The 18,200-nt window shown below is 37.0% G+C and overlaps 1 protein-coding gene across 1 annotated transcript in view; it reads left to right on the top strand.

Annotated features, from left to right (window-relative positions):
• Positions 1-13,985, top strand: part of PIP5K1B (phosphatidylinositol-4-phosphate 5-kinase type 1 beta) — a 51,816-nt gene extending 37,831 nt beyond the window's left edge. Inside the window, exons 12-13 of the mRNA XM_027881837.1 lie at positions 4,338-4,455; positions 13,251-13,985. Coding sequence (XP_027737638.1) covers positions 4,338-4,455; positions 13,251-13,253 — 121 coding nt within the window. The 3' untranslated portion in view covers positions 13,254-13,985. The remainder of the gene's footprint in view (positions 1-4,337; positions 4,456-13,250) is intronic.
• Positions 13,986-18,200: the final 4,215 nt, after the last annotated feature.

Raw genomic sequence — 18,200 nt, 5'->3', positions numbered from 1 at the left:
GGACCGCTGAATTCTTCTGATACATTTGAGCCTAAGAGAATAGTCTATATGAAATCTAATTCTTGTTTCTCTTTATGCATTACATATCTCCTTTCTGTAAGATGTGTATGTAGCACATCTTTCTTCTTCTTCCTGCTTATTTTCCTGTATATTTTTAATTTTTTTGCTTGTCTTACCTTTGTGTTGCTATTTTTCAGTGGAGACCACTTGAAATTTTAGAAGGCTTTGAGAGGTTGTGAGGTTTTTTTTCCTCTTATACAGTTAAACTTCCTGAAACGTCCAAACTTTGAGATGAAATGTCCCATGACTTGACATTTTATCAAACGAGCTTTTCAAAGAATCATAGAATCAAAGAATTAACTGGGTTGGAAGAGACCTCTGAGATCAAGCCCAACCCTTGATCCAACCCCACTGCGATTACTAGATCATGGCACTCAGTGCCACATCCAGCCTCATCTTAAAAACCTTCAGGGATGGTGAATCCACCACCTCTCTGGGCAGACCATTCCAATACCTGATCACTCTCTCTGGAAAGAATTTTTCCTATTATCCAACCTAAACTTCCCCTGACAGAGCTTAAGCCCGTGCCCTCTTGTCCTGCTGCTGATTGCCTGGGAGAAGAGACCGACCCCCACCTGGCTACAACCTCCTCTCAGGGAGTTGTAGAGAGTGATGAGGTCACCCCTGAGACTCCTCTTCTCCAGACTAAACAACCCCAGCTCCCTCAGCCTCTCCTCACAGGACTTGTGCTCAAGTCCCTTCACCAGCCTGGTTACTCTTCTCTGGACCTGCTCCAGCACCTCAATATCCTTCCTGAACTGAGGGGCCAGAACTGGACACAGCACTCCAGGTGTGGCCTCACCAACGCAGAGTACAGGGGAAGGATCACTTCCCTGCTCCTGCTGGCCACACTGTTCTTGATCCAGGCCAGGATACCATTGGCCTTCTTGGCCACCTGGGCACACTGCTGGCTCATGTTCAGCCTCCTGTCAATCGGCACCCCCAGGTCCCTTTCTGCCTGGCTGCTCTCCAGCCACTCTGTGCCCAGCTTGTAGCGCTGCAGGGGGTTGTTGTGGCCAAAGTGCAGGACCCGGCACTTGGCCTTGTTGAACCTCATCCCATTGGAATCAGCCCAACTCTCCAGCCTATCCAGGTCCCTCTGCAGAGCCCTCCTACCTTCCAGCTGATCGACATTCCCTCCTAACTTGGTGTCGTCTGCAAATTTGCTGATGATGGACTCAATCCCCTCATCTAAATCATCGATAAAGATGTTAAACAGAACTGGGCCCAGCACTGATCCCTGAGGAACACCACTGGTGACCGGCCGCCAGCTGGATGCAGCCCCGTTCACCAGCACTCTCTGGGCCTGGCCCTCCAGCCAGTTCCTGACCCAGCACAGAGTACCCCTGTCCAAGCCATGGGCTGCCAGCTTTTCCAGGAGTATATTATGGGAGATGGTGTCAAAGGCTTTGCTGAAGTCCAGATAGACAACATCCACAGCCTTCCCCTCATCCACCACTTGGGTCACCTGATCATAAAAGGAGAACTTTTATTTTAGATAATAAAAGTAGAATCTTCTGCGGTTTTATCAGTGAAAGGGATTTGTAGGTATTAGTTTTCCTGTTGTAAGGAATATGAGTTGACCCTTTTGCCAGTCTGGTTTTCTATGTAAACAAACTTTTGTGTGTTAAGTTTAAATGTTCTGCTTGTCCACCCGCCACCATTAGCTTCTGAAGCTTGGATAAATTTCTCTGAATCTGATTCAAAGTGGATTAAATTAATGCAAGCTTCATAATAATAAGAATTTAGGTGGAGGAAAAATGAATGCTTAAATACTATGAACTATCATACGTAGTATGTACTATACTATAATACTATGTAATATAGTATATACATACTATGATGCACTGAGACACTGGGGGAATCCTTGTGGGAAAGAAAATTTGACATTGATTGAAGCAACATGTCATTTTGGCTCAAAGAAAAACAAAGCTTTCCCAGTTCTCTAGGGATGGAATTACCTTTATTACTTTTCCTTATTTTTTTTTTCCCTTGGCTTTTTAAATTAAGATCCAAGATAAAACAGAATGCTTTAGCCAGGCACAGTTGAGCACGCTCATTGTGGCTGGTCATTACTGAATTGAAGTAAGTACCTGTAAAAATGCTTTTTCTTTTTGCTTGGCTTTTCTTTCTTTTTAAACCTAAGAATTAAGGATGAGAACTCAGTGCACTGTTAAAACTGTACTAAAACTTTGTTCCACTGAAGTTTTCTCTCTGATACACTGTGTATATGGGGGTTTTGCTTGCTCTCTCCTGTGCCTCCCACTCCCACCAATTTGTCCTGGCCTTACCAGAAGTCTCCGTTAAAAGTGGCAGTAAGCACAGCTGTGATGATGCTTACATCAGAAATTTGCAGAAATTTGACCTTTCAGTTACCAACTGCTGACAGTATGTTTATTGCTGTTAAGAGAGTAATTACAAGATTTTTTTTGTTTTTACTCTTTTATGCAGAAAGTTCCATGTTATTTGTCAGTTTTAACTCAGTTATTGGAAAAAAAAACAAACCCTGTCATTTGTAAATCTCATTGATGTGCTGATAGAACCTATATTTTGTTGTATCTGAAAAACTCTTTGTGCTTTAAGGTCATTTGCACGATCATTTTTTTTCTTCCTGTAATACAATTACAGCTGTGGTAGTTAACAACATCTTCATACTAATGCATAATGTCTAAAATTGTTCAGGGGTACTAATGAAATGAACAATTTATTTTAATTTGCTTACACATTATGCTTTGTTGGAGCAACAATACTGTGCCAAGGAATGAGCAAGAAACTAGGAGAAAAGCAGATCAAAGAATCCTGGCCTAAAGAGCATAATGCTTCTACCTGCAGTTCTGAAGAAGCATCAAAAACCATTTTTAGACAAATGACTAATATATATGTCACTTATTTTTACAGGATGATATTTTCTTAATGATATAGGCAGGCATTAGAAGGAAACAATGTTGTCTAAGTGTTTCACACCAGAGTTTATTTTGTGGGACATGGTAAAACATAGTCTAGCTTTGGTCAATAGCCCTTTTTTCCCTTCCTTTCTGCTCTTCCTCCTTCAGTTAAAAAAACATTGGGATAAAAGTGATGTGACTGAAAGCATTGCTCTACAGAATTCAAGTTACGAATAGTGTTACTAAGTCAGTGGGGTCTGGGTCATCCTCAGTACAAAAGAAATAGTCTTGCTTTAGAAAAAAATGCCTAATACACTGTATAATAAAAGGATCATTGTAATGTGGTGAATGTAATGCTGGACTCTTAATGTCAGTATGACATGAGGGTGTTGGATAATCCATTATTATGTTGAGCAGTTGAGTCTGTTTTCTACTTCGCATACTAGCTCTGCCCTTTCTGAAGTCATGCCCCATCTGAAACACGCTTAAAGTAACACAAAGAGAGGGGGAAATTACTCATATCTGGACTGATGGTTGTAACCATGTTTTCACATCCAGTTACAATGCAGAATTTTTTGCTTTTCACCTTGTCCATAAAGAGGTAAGAACTTTTAAAATATGTCTCTGCACAACTGACAGTTGAGTTTTCCAAGCCTGGAGCCTAGTTTCTGGCAGCTAGTAAGGACAGGAGATAATAGGCACCTGGCTCCATTAAAACACCTTTCAGAGTTTCAGCTTTGTGGACCAACTGTGTTTAAAAAACAGGATTTCTATACGGACGCATTTGCAGTTTAACATTATTTCTGAATAGCAGAGAACAAAAAAATCAATCTGTGAATGAAGTAATACAGTGCACCTGCTCTGTAAACACCACTTCCTTGCAAAGCTGTACCATTACACTCTTATTCTTCTCCCACTTTTCCTCCTGACCTTTTGGCTGCAAGTGTCCTGTGTCTGCATGAAAAAGTCCACTGTTACTGTGCCTAATTGCCAAATCTTTCTTCCCTATTTTGAATTAAGAAAGGCTGCCAAAATGTATGCCATGTGTAATGTGGAAGTAACATAATTTGGAATTAATGAAATTATGTCACATTAACTGTGACAGTTTCATTATTTAAATAAATGTAGGAGTTCAGGAACAGCATTACTTTCTGATAAAATATCAGTTAATGCAAAAATAAAAACTGTGGTTTGTCTATACTAGTCAAACATGAGCTTCCAGTTATCTAGCCATTGCCAAAACATTTATATTTGTTCATTTACATTCCTTTTTTTTTCAAGTATTTGAAGATTTTTATGTTTAAGAGAGAAATTTAACTTTAAATTTTCAGCTATGACTGAGCTCTCTGTAACTTTGATTTTTGGTTGATTTAGTCTCCCTTCTCTTTGCAGTAAAGGGTTACCTTCAAGTTCAACATTCACTTTGGAAGACAGTGCCATCTATTTGACTTCAGAACAGAGCACACTGGAAATGGAAAATGATAATGCTTCAGTTTTGGATGTCTACTTAGTAAGTTGTCAAACAGTTTCTCCTGTAATTTATTTAACTCAGGCTCAGAAAGTGACTAAAATACCTGCTTAACTTAAAGATCCAGAGGTTCATTGAGGTATTTTTCAGATGCAACATATGCTTAAATACCCTGCCAAAGCAAATCCCTAAAGAATCTATGTGCCTATTAACCATTGTGTTAATAATGAATTATGTCCAAATGCCTTTCACTTTTTCTCTAATGGTAGGAGTTTCTGTCCTGTTATTTGTTTTCCATTTGAGGGGGGGAAAAAACCAAACCCACACCAAAATCCAAAACAACAATAACATCTTTCATCTTCATGTTTAATACTCCATGTTGAACTGATTGCATTCTTCATTTTTCTTATCTCTAGAGTTACTAATCTTTGTCTTAAGAGATCCAGAATATCTTAGAATTATGAAACAGCCCAGGTTGAAGGGACCTCAATAGATCATCTGGTTCAACCTTTCCTGGAAAAGATTATAAGATTAGCTAGTACCGCGTTGCATTCCATCTTGAAAACCTCCAGCAATGGGTACTCTACCACAGCCCTGCAGATGTTTTTCCAGTCATTAATTATTTGTCCAGAAGAAAATTTTCTTCTGTTGAGATGAAACATGTTTGGATCTGATTTTTTGTTGAGATGAAACATGTTTGTCACACTCTTTTTCTCTGTAGACTGTACCACTGATGGTTTTTTTTTCTTCTTTTTAGCCAGTAACACTTGAAAGTCTACAGTACCCACTTAGTAGCTACTAATTTAATAGTCCAGCACACTTATGAAAGTTGTTGTCTGTCCTGCCTCTATTGAAACAAGACAGTAGCAAGTACCAGTGGTAAATTATATGTAGAATTGATTAGTTAACTGTGAACTCAAGTAGCCCATTAGATCAGCCTATGCCTGTATGACTTGTGTTAATTAGGCTCATTGCTGGTCTAATGTTGACCAAAATTGTCTGTTAAGAGGGACGCAGAAATCCTGAAATGAACAAATGACTGATCACACACAACCTTGCTAGCAGATTAGGCTGACTTAAATGAACTGTGCTTTTAACTAAATAACTTGAGGGTAGGATTCAAAACTGTAACAGTAACACCTACACACTCATAAGCAACAACAAGGATGCGCAGTAGGTGTGTAGAATAGTGGGGAAAATTTCCCAACTTTACAAAGGCAAGAACCCTGAGTCCAATCACCTCAAGTACATGTATATCAGTGCATGAAGTCTGGGCAACAAAGAGGAAGAACTGCAACTCTATGCCCAGTCTGACTTATGATGTGATAGGAATCACAGAAGCTTGGTGGGAAGACTCACGTGATTGGAAGAACATAATGGATGTCTACAAACTCTTTTGCAAAGATAGGAAGAGGAGATGGAGTTGCACTTCATAAAAAAAAAAAAAAAAAAAAAAAAAAAAAAAAAAAAAAAAAAAAAAAAAAAAAAAAAAAAAAAAAAAAAAAAAAAAAAAAAAAAAAAAAAAAAAAAAAAAAAAAAAAAAAAAAAAAAAAAAAAAAAAAAAAAAAAAAAAAAAAAAAAAAAAAAAAAAAAAAAAAAAAAAAAAAAAAAAAAAGAGAAATCTGAGTGTAAGAAGGTAAGCTGTGGGACCACAAAAGGTCTATGAAATGCCTTAAGACAATATTATGTTAGGTGTATGTTACTGGCCTTCCAGCCAGGATGACAAGGCTGACAAAACCTTACTTTGTCTCTTCAAGCAACTCCTGAGCCAACAGAACCTGGTCATCCCAAGTGACTTTGATTATCCAGGGAATTTTTGGGAGAATAGTACAACAATGCACAAATTGTCCATGATGTTCTCAGAATATATGAGGGCTGCATCCTGCTACAGGTGCTGGTCATGCTGACTAGGAACAGTGTGTTGCTATATTTACTACTCACAAAATGAAAAGACATTCTTGACAACATAACTTCAAATGATTGCCTTGGACGCAGCAATCACAACATTGTGGAGTTAAAAGATCCTGCTAAGCATAGTGAATGAAGGCCAGTAGTAGGACAAAGGCCCTGGATTTTAGACATGCCACCTTCAGTATACTCAGAGCCCAGCTGAGAGGGATTTAATGAGAAGAAAGTGTGACGAGCAAAGCAATACATGAGTTCTAGAAGTTTTCAAGTAACAGTCTCAGTGCTTGTCAGATTGCACAGGGACCAGTGTATCCAGCTCTGGTCTCTACAATTCAAAAAAAGATGTGGACAGACTGAAAAGGGTACAAAGGATTGCCATGAAGAAATCAAAGATGTAGAGAACGTGCTATTTGAGGAAAGACTGAAAGAGTTAGGTCTTACTTGCTCGATAATCTCATGCATGCTCCCTTTTCTGCAAAAGATTGGACCAGATGGTCTCTTGCAGTTCCTATAGCCTGGGCTGTTCTGTAGTTCTCTTGGCCCCATTTAAACAGTGAAACCATTTCTTGTTGATAGCTTTTGAATTTAGATTATAAAACAACAATATTGTTTATCACTAACATTGCTTAGCACTGTGAAGTTTTTGGGTTTGAAGTCTGTAGTGTGGATGGTGGAATGCTCTGAAATTTCAGTGACAGACATAGGTAATACCTTCATAAAGCTGTCTGTATGAGTTTCTGGTGTGATGGTGATCTCCTTAGTAAGTTTTTGGCTTGTAAAACATTCATTACTATTATGTATGAATGTATGGGAGACTACAACATGTGTATTCCACTGATAAATTATCAACAGAAAGACAATTAAACCCCAACTCTGGATGTTATACAAATATCCAGTGTTTATTCCCCTTAGCAAAGGTCTGAAAGTATAAATAGGTCTTAAGCGGAGAGAACCATAGATGCTTTTTTTGATCTGGCAACACCTTTCTCTGCACCCTGAAAAAAAACAAAACCCAAAATTCAATAATCACGGTAACGGCACATACTTGAACTGTCTAGGTATGCAACAGCTAACAGCTTCAAGAAAATTGGATATCATGGCTAACCATATGTTATTTCTTAAGTGGCAAACTCATCTTGAGCAATTACTTACCCCTGCCTTCTGTCGCCTGTCCCACACACTGTATGGATACTATTTAACTGTTTTGAGATTGCTGTGGAAGTGAGCTGGAGTTTAATCACATGTATCCTGTATGTATCCTGAGGTGTTTGTGGAAAAAAAAAGGAATAATATGGTGTCTTGTCTACTACTATGTTACTTCCAAATGCCCCATAATAACACTTCCGTGGATCTGGAAATAACAATCAGCCTCTGTTTGCGAAACCTGATGATAATGAAGTATCATCAGTTACAAAGTGATGTGTGTTATCAGTTTGATTCAGTAGTGCTGAGCAGAAGGCAGATTTGTTTTTGTAGGAGGATGATTAAATGCATTCTAGAAGGAAAAGATGCATGTTTTCAAGAACACTAGGCCAGTCGTTGCTAATGGATGTCTCAAAAATAAAGCAAATCAATGATGTCTGCATTAGCTGATCTAAACCTCAATAGAAAAGGTTACAAGATACATCCTGACCTTTTAAAAGCATGAGGAGACAAATTTAGTTTTTAATGACATTCCCAGGTTTTTCTTTAACCCTGTAGTTAATAAGCCTTGTCTGTGTTTCTATTACAAGGCAAACTGCTGTGGTCTCACCCACTATATATTATAATGAAAAATATCTTAACTTGCTTAATTTCAGTCACCACTAATCCTTTGATGTTTTTGCCTCCTGCTTTGAAATGCTAAACTTTCTGGACAAATTTTCATCCTATAGTAAATTAAGAGCTATGAATTTCTGGTCCCGTGACTGCAAAAGAAAAAAAAAAAAAAAAGAAATTGTCATAAAATTACATAGTGTTAATTTATTATAAAAAGCAGCTTTAAAATAGCATTTTCTGAACAGTGTTGTGTGGAAATTCAGACAGTCAAGTAAGGTAGGGTGGAACTGAGGTTGTAAAAGAAAAAGTTCCTCTTATGAGTCAGAGTATTGGGTTTGGGATGTTACTGCAGACTAATACTGTACCGCTGATGTCAAAACTGGGAATTTACCTGGTAACAGCAAGAGTTTTTAGTCCAGGACACAGTTGCAGAGATATCTTGGGTACACAACTGAATGCTGGTCTGGGCCCAGAATTCCTCAGTTCTGAAAAAAGGCCAAGTTAGGCAAACCAGCATTTTGTGCATCTGCCACTCTAAGAAGCACTGTTAGGAACATCCTCAAATCCAAGTTTGACTTTGAAATACCACTGGTTTATTTTCTCATAAATTTTTTAACCAGGATAATGGCTTCATAAATCTTGCTTTTATGACTGAAATATGACTAAGCATCATCTGCAATTAGCAGCAGGTATAAGCCAATCTAAATTATTTCCAAATATTCTAGTAAAAAAGAGTGGGAAACAAAAACTGAGTAATCAGTACAAATAATTTTAATTATCAATTAAATTGTGCAGAAAGATAGAAGCAGATATATAAGATGCTTGGAAATTTTAAATGTTTCTCTGCATACCATTAAAACATTAAAGGCTTCTATGAGTATGCTTTTATGAGTATGAAATACAATGATAGATCAGATACTTTCAAACAGAAGGTGCCATCTGAGATAAACAGGTTTCCTGAAGCAAAGAGGGTAAAACTCTTCTATTTAGCACTTACAGAAATTCACAAAATAACAGATTAAAGCAGTGTTTCCTTATTCTTCTGGAAATAAACTTGGTCTCTTGATTTAACTCCCCTGAAGCCCTATTTATTGGTGTCAGTTCAGGGACTGTCAGATGATATATAAGCAGAAAAGCATTAAATATCAGCAAATGCTATTGAACACAACAGTCACAGTGTTCTATGGAATTTGATTAGGAAAAAATGTAAGTCAAATCCCGCAAGAAGTTCTTAAGAGTGATCTATGATCAGCAAGTGCAACCAATACTGATGACTTTACTCCACTGTGGAGTGCCTTAAAAATCTTAATTTCACTTAAAAAGTAAGGAATAACTTAAAATCACCTTGTTCCTTCTGTTCTGCAGTGATATCTCAAATCCTTTGATTGACTTTTATGTCCCTGAAAAAGCACCATGTCCAATTATAAACTATCCTACTGTTTTCTTAGCCTTCCCACAAAATTATTTATAAAGTTAGCTGAACATATTATTTTGTCAAACTACAATATCAGTAAACTCAGAGTAGTAAGGCTTAGGCATTTCTTTAATTTATTTACTTCAAATATGCTTGGTTTCCTTTACCCTTCCAGTAGAAAAAGGACATGCATGCAAAAAACTTTAAAGTTTTTCAACTGTGATGCTGTTCATCTTAATCATCTGGTGGTATATAAAGGATTTAAATAAATAAATATATGTTCTACCTATAGGATCTCATTAGTGAACCATTTTAAAATGGTTAAATTTAAAGAATACATCTGTATATTTAAATACAACGCAAGATTCTTGGGTAGTATAGAAATTTCCACATGGAAATACACATTGCCTTTTGTTGTTGAAGGAAAGGCTCACAAAATTTGTATCTAATTTAGAAGTCACTGCCACTGAAAATAGGGATCAATAAGGGCTTCAGAAAAATAAAATAAAGGAATAGCTCATGATAAGCAAGCCCAATGTATTTAGAGTCTGTTTAGTGTCCAATGAATTGTGTAGGTCATACTATTGCATTTAAAATTATTTAGGTAGTGGTTTGTGTCCAAATGCCAGTTTTATTACAAAATTTCAAAGTATTAAAACATTGCTAGAGATTAATTTTGTACTTTAAAGCCACTGTAGATGCAAGGTAATCAGATTTATGAATATTGGTCTACAAAATGCCTATTTAGAAACTGTCAAAATAGTCTGACTCGTCTTACTCTTCAGTACTCCTTTTCTTCCATACTCACTCCCATAGTTTCAATTAAATTCTAGTCCTGGTGTAGATTTCTTCCGGGTGCTGTTGTGGAATAATAAGTGCAGCTGAAACTAAAGCAGTTTCCAGTCAGGATGCTTGTAAAAAAAAGCTAAAAGTTGTAAAGTCACACTGTGCAGCATATCTCAAATTTTGATATGTTGCTCTTTATGGAGGCTTTAATTTCTCTGCCTCACCATTTCCTCCGAAGATACTGATGGCAAAACACAGTGGACTAAACCTGAATTCTGGGACTATGGGAAAGGAATTAAGGTGTCCTTGCTTAGAGACATTCTTATCTCTGAGCACATACTAATTTTAGAATGTTACATGCACATAATGGAACTGATGAAGCACTTTCCCCAAAACAGAATCTTGTTAAGGCTGAAGGGGGCAAACCTACTTGTTTTATGCAGTGAGGTTAATTGCTCCTTTCCTCTGTTATCTATGCATCCATGCATCATCCTGAAAAGAAAAGAGGCCTATGTCTCTCATAAAACTGAAACCTGGTGTGAAGGCAAAAAGAAAGAACACTTGAACATAGTTTGGCAGAGATGTTTTTGCAGAAGCAACATTACGTAAGAAGGGACATTTCAGTCATTCTTGCATGAAAATTAGACACAGGAATTATGTGCTTGGTTAGATTAAAAAGGTACCAATTCAGATTACAAGTAATACATTTCCTGAGTAAGTTAAGTGCTAAAATGCTAGCACGTATTTCACTGAACTACATGTTCTCATGCCTGGGGCTTTTAAAGCACCATATGAGGAAATCAATCAGCTCAAAAACATATCCATGGAAAAAGAACTGGAGCACAAAAATACTCCAATACAAAAAGACTCAAGAAGGCTCAAACACTGTAAATCCATTATATACCCAGTGTGAGACATCTGAGACAGTGATTATAGTAATGTATCCTGTAGTGTCATTTGTGCATTATTTATCATTCTAGACCAAAGTGCTATGGCCAAACTCATCTGTAATAAAAAAGTAAAAATGTTTCTTTTATCTGTAATTAAGATAACCCAAAAGATGTGCAGTGGATACAAAGTTGCTTAGAGAATCATGTTGTGCCCCTTGAAATAGATGGAGTGTTTTCCAAAGTAATACATACAGTACTGGACCGTGCCTGTTCATAAATATGAACATCTGAAAATCCCATCTCACTAAAATGGCATCAGTATTCCTGTGACTGACTCACAGTAGCAGTTGCTACAAGCTGCTGTTAGGTCTCTTTTCTCCAACTCTATTATGCAAATTTTATTGGAATTTTTTCCATCATGAAATGCTTTGTAAGGATCAGAGGAAAGAGAGCAAGAACAAGCATAAGCTGTCCATAATTCCATTGAATAATTAGTGCAATAGCATACAGCCAACATCAGCAACACTGCTTGTCTCCTTAGAGAAAAGCAGTAATAAGTCCAGAAGGTCAGAAGTTGTGCTGAGTGACCATGTGTCAGAAGCAGACCTGCAGTCATTCAGATCTGAGCTTTCAGACAAACTAGATAGTGCTAGTAAAAATTTTGATTAATTTGTCTTGGCTTCATACAACATTATTTTGTTTATCAGTACTAGCATTTTTCAACTTTTTTTGCCAAACTGATTCTTGGGAAAAAAAAAAAAAAAATCTGTGTTGACCTTACATCATATTGATTTTAGAGATTTTTTTTTTTTTTAATTTTACTCACTTGTCCAACAGTTTCTATTTGCAGATTAAATTGTTTGCATCCTGTAAGTACTTTACTCCCTTAGCACATTCAGGTGCTAATACAGCAGTGGATAGACTTAAATTGCAAAACCACAGTTACACAGAGAGAGCGAACAGCCCCTGAGAAATAAGCACTGTGCTCACTAGCATCAGTGATTATGAACACACTAACACTGGTGCATAATACAGTAGGAAGTTTAAATGTTGCCATAAAACAATATTGAAATATCATTTCCTAAAGTTCAAGGGCTAGCGCTAGAAGTCATAACTAAAATATTGATTTAAATCTAGTAGTTAGTTATCTTTCTCTAAGAGAAGCTTTATAAATGCCTTTAGATATTTTTAGCTCATAATTAACACTAGACTGTTGTCAAACTATTTAAAGGATAGTTAGGTGCTTGTATTGACAAGCACAATATAAAGGTGACCTTCAAAATCTATTGAATAAATGGAATTTACACCTTTGTTATGTATTTAAAGGTTTTAGAGTAAGGTCACTACTACACTTCTTTGTTTTCATTTTGTTTCTTGCTCCATATTGGATATATTAGCTGAGATGCTTTCAGTGTACTGAAATGTTTTGTTCAGCTGTCAGTTTCTCTTCAGGACCTCTCTGACTCTAAAGAGATGCTAAGAAGTTATTAACAATTTGTATTACATAACTGTTGGTTCTGTAAAAGGTACTATGGAAAACTCTAATCCATTAACATTATTAAGTAATTTTTTTTTTTTTTTTTTGTGAAATTGATTGCTAAAACATTGACTAGAACATAAGTTGTGCCTGAAAGTTTTTGGGCAGGTATGACTTTTCAGCTGGTGAAGGGTATCATGCAGAAGCTAACAGGACTTTTATTCATGACCATGAAGACTGACACTTTTGCACTAACAATAAAGGTCACAGTCGATTCCACATTAAAAAGAAGCTGCTGTGAGTTGCTGAGCTGCTGTGAGTTACTGTCTTCTCTGATGTCCATAGTGTTCAGCATTTTGCAGCAGCAAGTAGTTCTAGTTCAGGTAATATAAGTGTACTGCAATGTCTACAAGCCCATAGGGGTTATCTGTTGTGCCAGAAAAGAGGCTCCAGTGCTTCTGATTAGGGGTCAAGGTAAGAAAAGAACCACTTCCAAATTGTGCTGCAGCCTATTTAGGGGAAGAAAGATGTTTCCTGTTTATAATTCTGTAAGAAAACAAATAAACACAACTCTTGACTTTACTTGTCATTTCTGTATTTCTAGTAACAAAGAATATGCGAAGAGTAAAAGTAAAAGAAGTGGCCATGGTGAATGAAGAGCACTTTCTGCACTCCTCATTTAAGAAGGAGAAACTTGCTAAGCCTAATAGACAAAGAATAATAATCAACTGAATTTATTGTAAGAAGCGTCAGGATCTTTGAACCACAGAAAGGATTGATGGACTTGGCAAAAATGACATGATACATTCCACACTCTGCTGTCATCTGCTGTTGCTTGCTGAACTGTGAAGAACTGTGTATTCAGGCTGCTTTCTAGTATATTGCCAATCACCTTTTTTGGACTTGGAAGTAGTATTTTCTTATCAGATCTCTAGTGGTTTCATTTGCATGCATTCTGTAACTATGCACAAGCAAAATCCATTATCTGCTTTACCTATTTAAAAATAAGCACAATTATGAATAAAATTAATTTCATTTGTTTTGACCCCTCAGTTCTAATCTCTTAAGTCCACATCAGTGGAAATTGGAACTGACATCACAAGAGTTAGGGTAAACCTCTGAACATACTATATGAAAATGAGCCTCTAAATATACTTTTGCTGTTCATAAAAGAGAGAAAAAATTGTTATTTATAACAATGTTGTGTAAATATGTTGCCTTTGAAATATTTTTGATTTTGGTTTATTTCTTGTAAAAGAGAAAATCTATAATTTATTTAGTAAATACTACTGTAAACTATAGTTTTATTGATGAATAAAATATTTTGTTCTAAAGACTATCACAGCTGTCAACCTGTTCTTGATCTATACTGGACTTCTGGCATTTCTCTGTCTTTGTAAGATGGTTTTGAGAGGCATCTTGAGCTATGACTAACAGGGCATCTGTTTTTATCTATTACCAGTTCTATAATAAAAAGGGGAATGTTGAAATTAGAGCAGAAAAGGCAAAGGAAAACATACTCAAGAGGCATTGCTTTATAAAAGCATTTTGGGTTTTTCAGGTTTTTGGTTGGTGGTTTGGTGTTTTTTTTTTTTTTTGGGCAATCATTTTAAGATAACTAGAGAAACCTTTTCAGTTCTTTAATTTTCTAAGCAGCAGAGAAAATCCCAAACAGCAGTGACTAACACCAGATTTCATGCTTGGATGCAGTGATGCATTTAAAATTTACACAGGTTTCATGTGGAAAGCTTACCAAAGTTAATGGTAATAACATTTCTTCTAGGAGTAAGCGTTGCAAATCTGTTGAAAACCCAGAATTTGGCATTGTAAGTCTTAGAACTATGCTGTGTACCTCTGAAGAATTTTTCATTTAAATATTTGATGTAGTGACGGGTTTTGTTTTGGTTTGGGGGAGGGTTGTTTTGGTTTGTTTTACTTTGATGTAATCCTAAAATCCTGACAAGTAAGAATGTATTATTCCTTAAGTACACATAGAATAGAGAAATCGAAAGATTGGGTTTTTTCTTTCTAAGTGTGCAGTCTATGGCTTAACTTAGAGCCTCTGCCTCATGGTTACCACTTTTCCAGACTTAAAAATTATACTGCTCAATGTCAACAAGATAATTTTTGTGCAGCATTCCTCTGAGAAATGCAAGACTAATCTGCATGCCCTGTGAGCAAAAACATTTTGTACATCTGTATCAAGTGTCTGCTCCTTCATGCACAGTGTACAGGATATTAAGAATGTGTCTCTGTGCAAAGCAGATACTTGTGATTAGTCCTATTTTGGGAAAAACGTTAAATTTATTAGTATAAGAATCAGATTAACCTTCATAAAGAACACACATGTCACTTTTTCCCCAGTTACCTTGCAGACTTTAGTGTCTGAATCCTTTGTCCTTAGGAAGACATCAGAGGACACACAACTGCAACAATTCTGTCCAAAACCAGAAGTCTATATAACGATTGAGAGATTGAGACATCCTTTGTGTACAGTCCCTTTAACGCGTAATTTATAAATTAAGACAGTCATTTAACACTAGAAAAAGGAAATACTACATAGACTATGGAGCCTACTCGTAAAACCCTCTCCAAAGCACGTGCACTTAAAACTCCTGCGTGTGTGTGTGTGACTACACAGTTTCACTGAGAAGGAATAGAGATTACAGCTAAGCAATGTTAAGCAAATTAATGATCAACAATTTAGAATCCAGTTCTTTCTCTAGCACATGAAATGATACAAAGTTTCAAACATCAAAGGGTACAGGAGCTTATAGGGATGCACAAGTTTCATGTTTAAGGATGTTGGTTCTCTTCATCTTGCACTGGTGTTTTGCATTGGTAGCACTTGATGAAAAAGACTTTTAAACTATAAAGCTGATGAAGCAGGACATGTCAAGTAAAAATAAAACATATACAAAAGGCATAATCAACTCCCTGGGGTATTAAAGTAATATATTGGTCTATTTCTCCAGGTCTAAACAGATGGAATTCACCACAGGGAGCAAAGAAGAATTAGGTCACAGACATGGGCGATCTGTGGGCAGTGATGTCTAGCCCTGCAAGCTGCCCAGAATGAAAAACCACAGGTTGATGCCTGCTTAGAGAAAGGTAGGGAATAATTCCAAATTTGAGTATCTGCCTCTGTGACTTAATCATATGGCATTGAGAGATCAAGTTTTTCTTTGGTGGTAGCATATAATAGTTGTCTTCAGTTAAAAACAAACCAAACCAAACCAACAAACCAGCCCACCATGCAAAACAAACAAACAAACAAACAACAACAAACAAACAACAAAAAACCAAAACAAACAAAAACAACAACAACAAAAAACAACTTCATGTCCTTGTACTAGAATTCAGTGGTTTGGAAAAAAAACTATCCCCCCCAAAAAACTATCTTGTTGACTCAGCTTATACTTCAGGCAATTTAATTTCATATAACTCAATTGTATTTTCCCCAATTAGACAGTGACAAAAGAGTAATCAGAACTCTACCTGTTCTTCATAGAAGCCATTTTTTGACCCATTTCCAGTGGTGCATGCATTTACTTGAAATACAGACAATATGAGCTCTTCCCAGACTGAATGTGTAGGACCTAACCCCACAGCACTTTTGTATCTGGAACTACTTCACAGGTATTTTACACCAGTCTAAAAAGATATTGATACCAATACTGTGGTATGAACAACATTAACCCAGGGTGCGACAGGGATCAAGATGAAAAACATTAAATTGCTAATGTTTTAAAAGCATTTTAAAAAGCATTAAAATTGCTAATCCCTAACTTGCTCCCTTTTGAAGTTTTGTTACTGATGCTTGCTTGATAGCAGTATCCTGTGAAGTTCATTAACTTGAACTTTACATTTGAATAGTTGTTAACTTTTTAAAATATTTGGGAAGTGAAACTGCTTATACCAGAGAAAATATTTAATCCTCACTAATTCATTGATTTCTCATTAACTTAGAAACAGAAGATAAACATTTCCTATTGAGAGTTGTGTATGACCTTGGATGACTAGAAAAAATCAACATGGAGCTACTTGGATAATATTAAAAAATGCCTGAGACTCTTTATATAGGAATGGCAAGGTATGTAAATAAGCACCATCTTTAAATGGATTAAATGCTACATAAAAGATTCCTCCATTCTTCCAGCTGCTTTCCCTCTCCCTACCAAGGTATGAAAATATCAGTCGTTTGCTTTACTAACATATTTTGTTGTCTGATACAAGTCACTTGTCCCTACAGGCCTTATCTCAGTATGTAAATCAGTATAGCTGCAGAAACATAAGTAGTTTTTTCCAGCAGGGATAAGAATGGGTTGGTCTTCAAGGAACTAGAGAGTATCTTGTACCTGCTTGACTTCTGCAAGGTCTGAGTTAAGATACTGGTAATAAACACACAGGACTCTGTAGAAAAGAGACAAGAGGCTGCCTAACCTAGATAACACTTTGGTACAGAGAACTTTTAGGTACAACAGACCTCATAATCTCAGTTGAAATTTGCACAAGTGACTTGACTTGTTTGAACCTTTGCCCCATGTGTGATATAAAATAATCCTGGCTTATAGAAAAAATATTATAAAGTTATAAATCCTGGTGAGAAACTCAAGAACTTATTCCCTAATGCATTGCAAGATCACAGAATAGTTTGGGTTGGAAGGGACCTTTGAAGACCACCTAGTCCAACCCCCCTGCCATGAGCAGGGACACCTTCAACTAGATCAGGTGGCTCAGAGCTCACAGCTGCTTACTTTAATGAAGAGTTTTAAAAATATAACAATGCATCACAGACTAACCAGTGGTAAGCTTCTGAAAACTTGTATGCTTTATATACTTATGATCTTACTTGCAATGGCTGCATCTTTCAGTTCTGTCCCGTGGAAGGCTCTGAAGTGAAATTTGTCTGTGTTCCCGCAGAATCTGTGTGTTTTTTTAAAGAAACTCTTGGATATGAATTATTTCTTACCTCTCATCCTCTCGATAAACCTGTTTTATTTTTTCAGTTTAAGGAACAATAAGAGATGTCTGGCTGATTCACTCTACATCTTCACATATCATTAATAGTATGGTATCACCAGCATTTAAGTAACTCAGTGGGAAATGTCATGTGTGATAAATTATGTGATTTATTTTCCCTTTACTGGCCATAGTGGGTTTCTGTGGCTAGATTTTTTTTTTGGGGGGGTAGGGGCAGGCTACAGGGGTGGCTCCTGTTAGAAGCTGCTAGAAGCTTCCCCTGTCCAGTGGATCCAATGCCAGCCGGCTCCAGGATGGACTTCCTGCCGCTGGCCAAGGCCGAGCCAATCAGGAGCAATAGTAACACCTCTGTGATAACATATTTAAGAACAGAAAGGTATTGCACAGAAAGAATTCCAGTCAGGAAAGAGTGGAGTGAGAACATAGGAACAATAAAGTAGACACCAAGGTCAGTGCAGGAGGGGCAGGAGGTGCTTCTGGTACTGGAGCTGTGCCCCTGCAGCCCGCGGTGCAGACCATGGTGGGGCAGCTGTGCCCCTGCAGCCCATGGGGGACCATTGGGGTGCAGAGA

The sequence above is a fragment of the Empidonax traillii genome, unplaced genomic scaffold (genome assembly GCF_003031625.1).
Source record: "Empidonax traillii isolate 1590-97213 ecotype Southwest subspecies unplaced genomic scaffold, ASM303162v1 scaffold97:size1219025, whole genome shotgun sequence".
Classification (NCBI taxonomy): domain Eukaryota; kingdom Metazoa; phylum Chordata; class Aves; order Passeriformes; family Tyrannidae; genus Empidonax; species Empidonax traillii.
The sequence above is the reverse complement of the archived record's forward strand: the minus strand, read 5'-3'. Positions and strand labels throughout refer to the sequence as shown.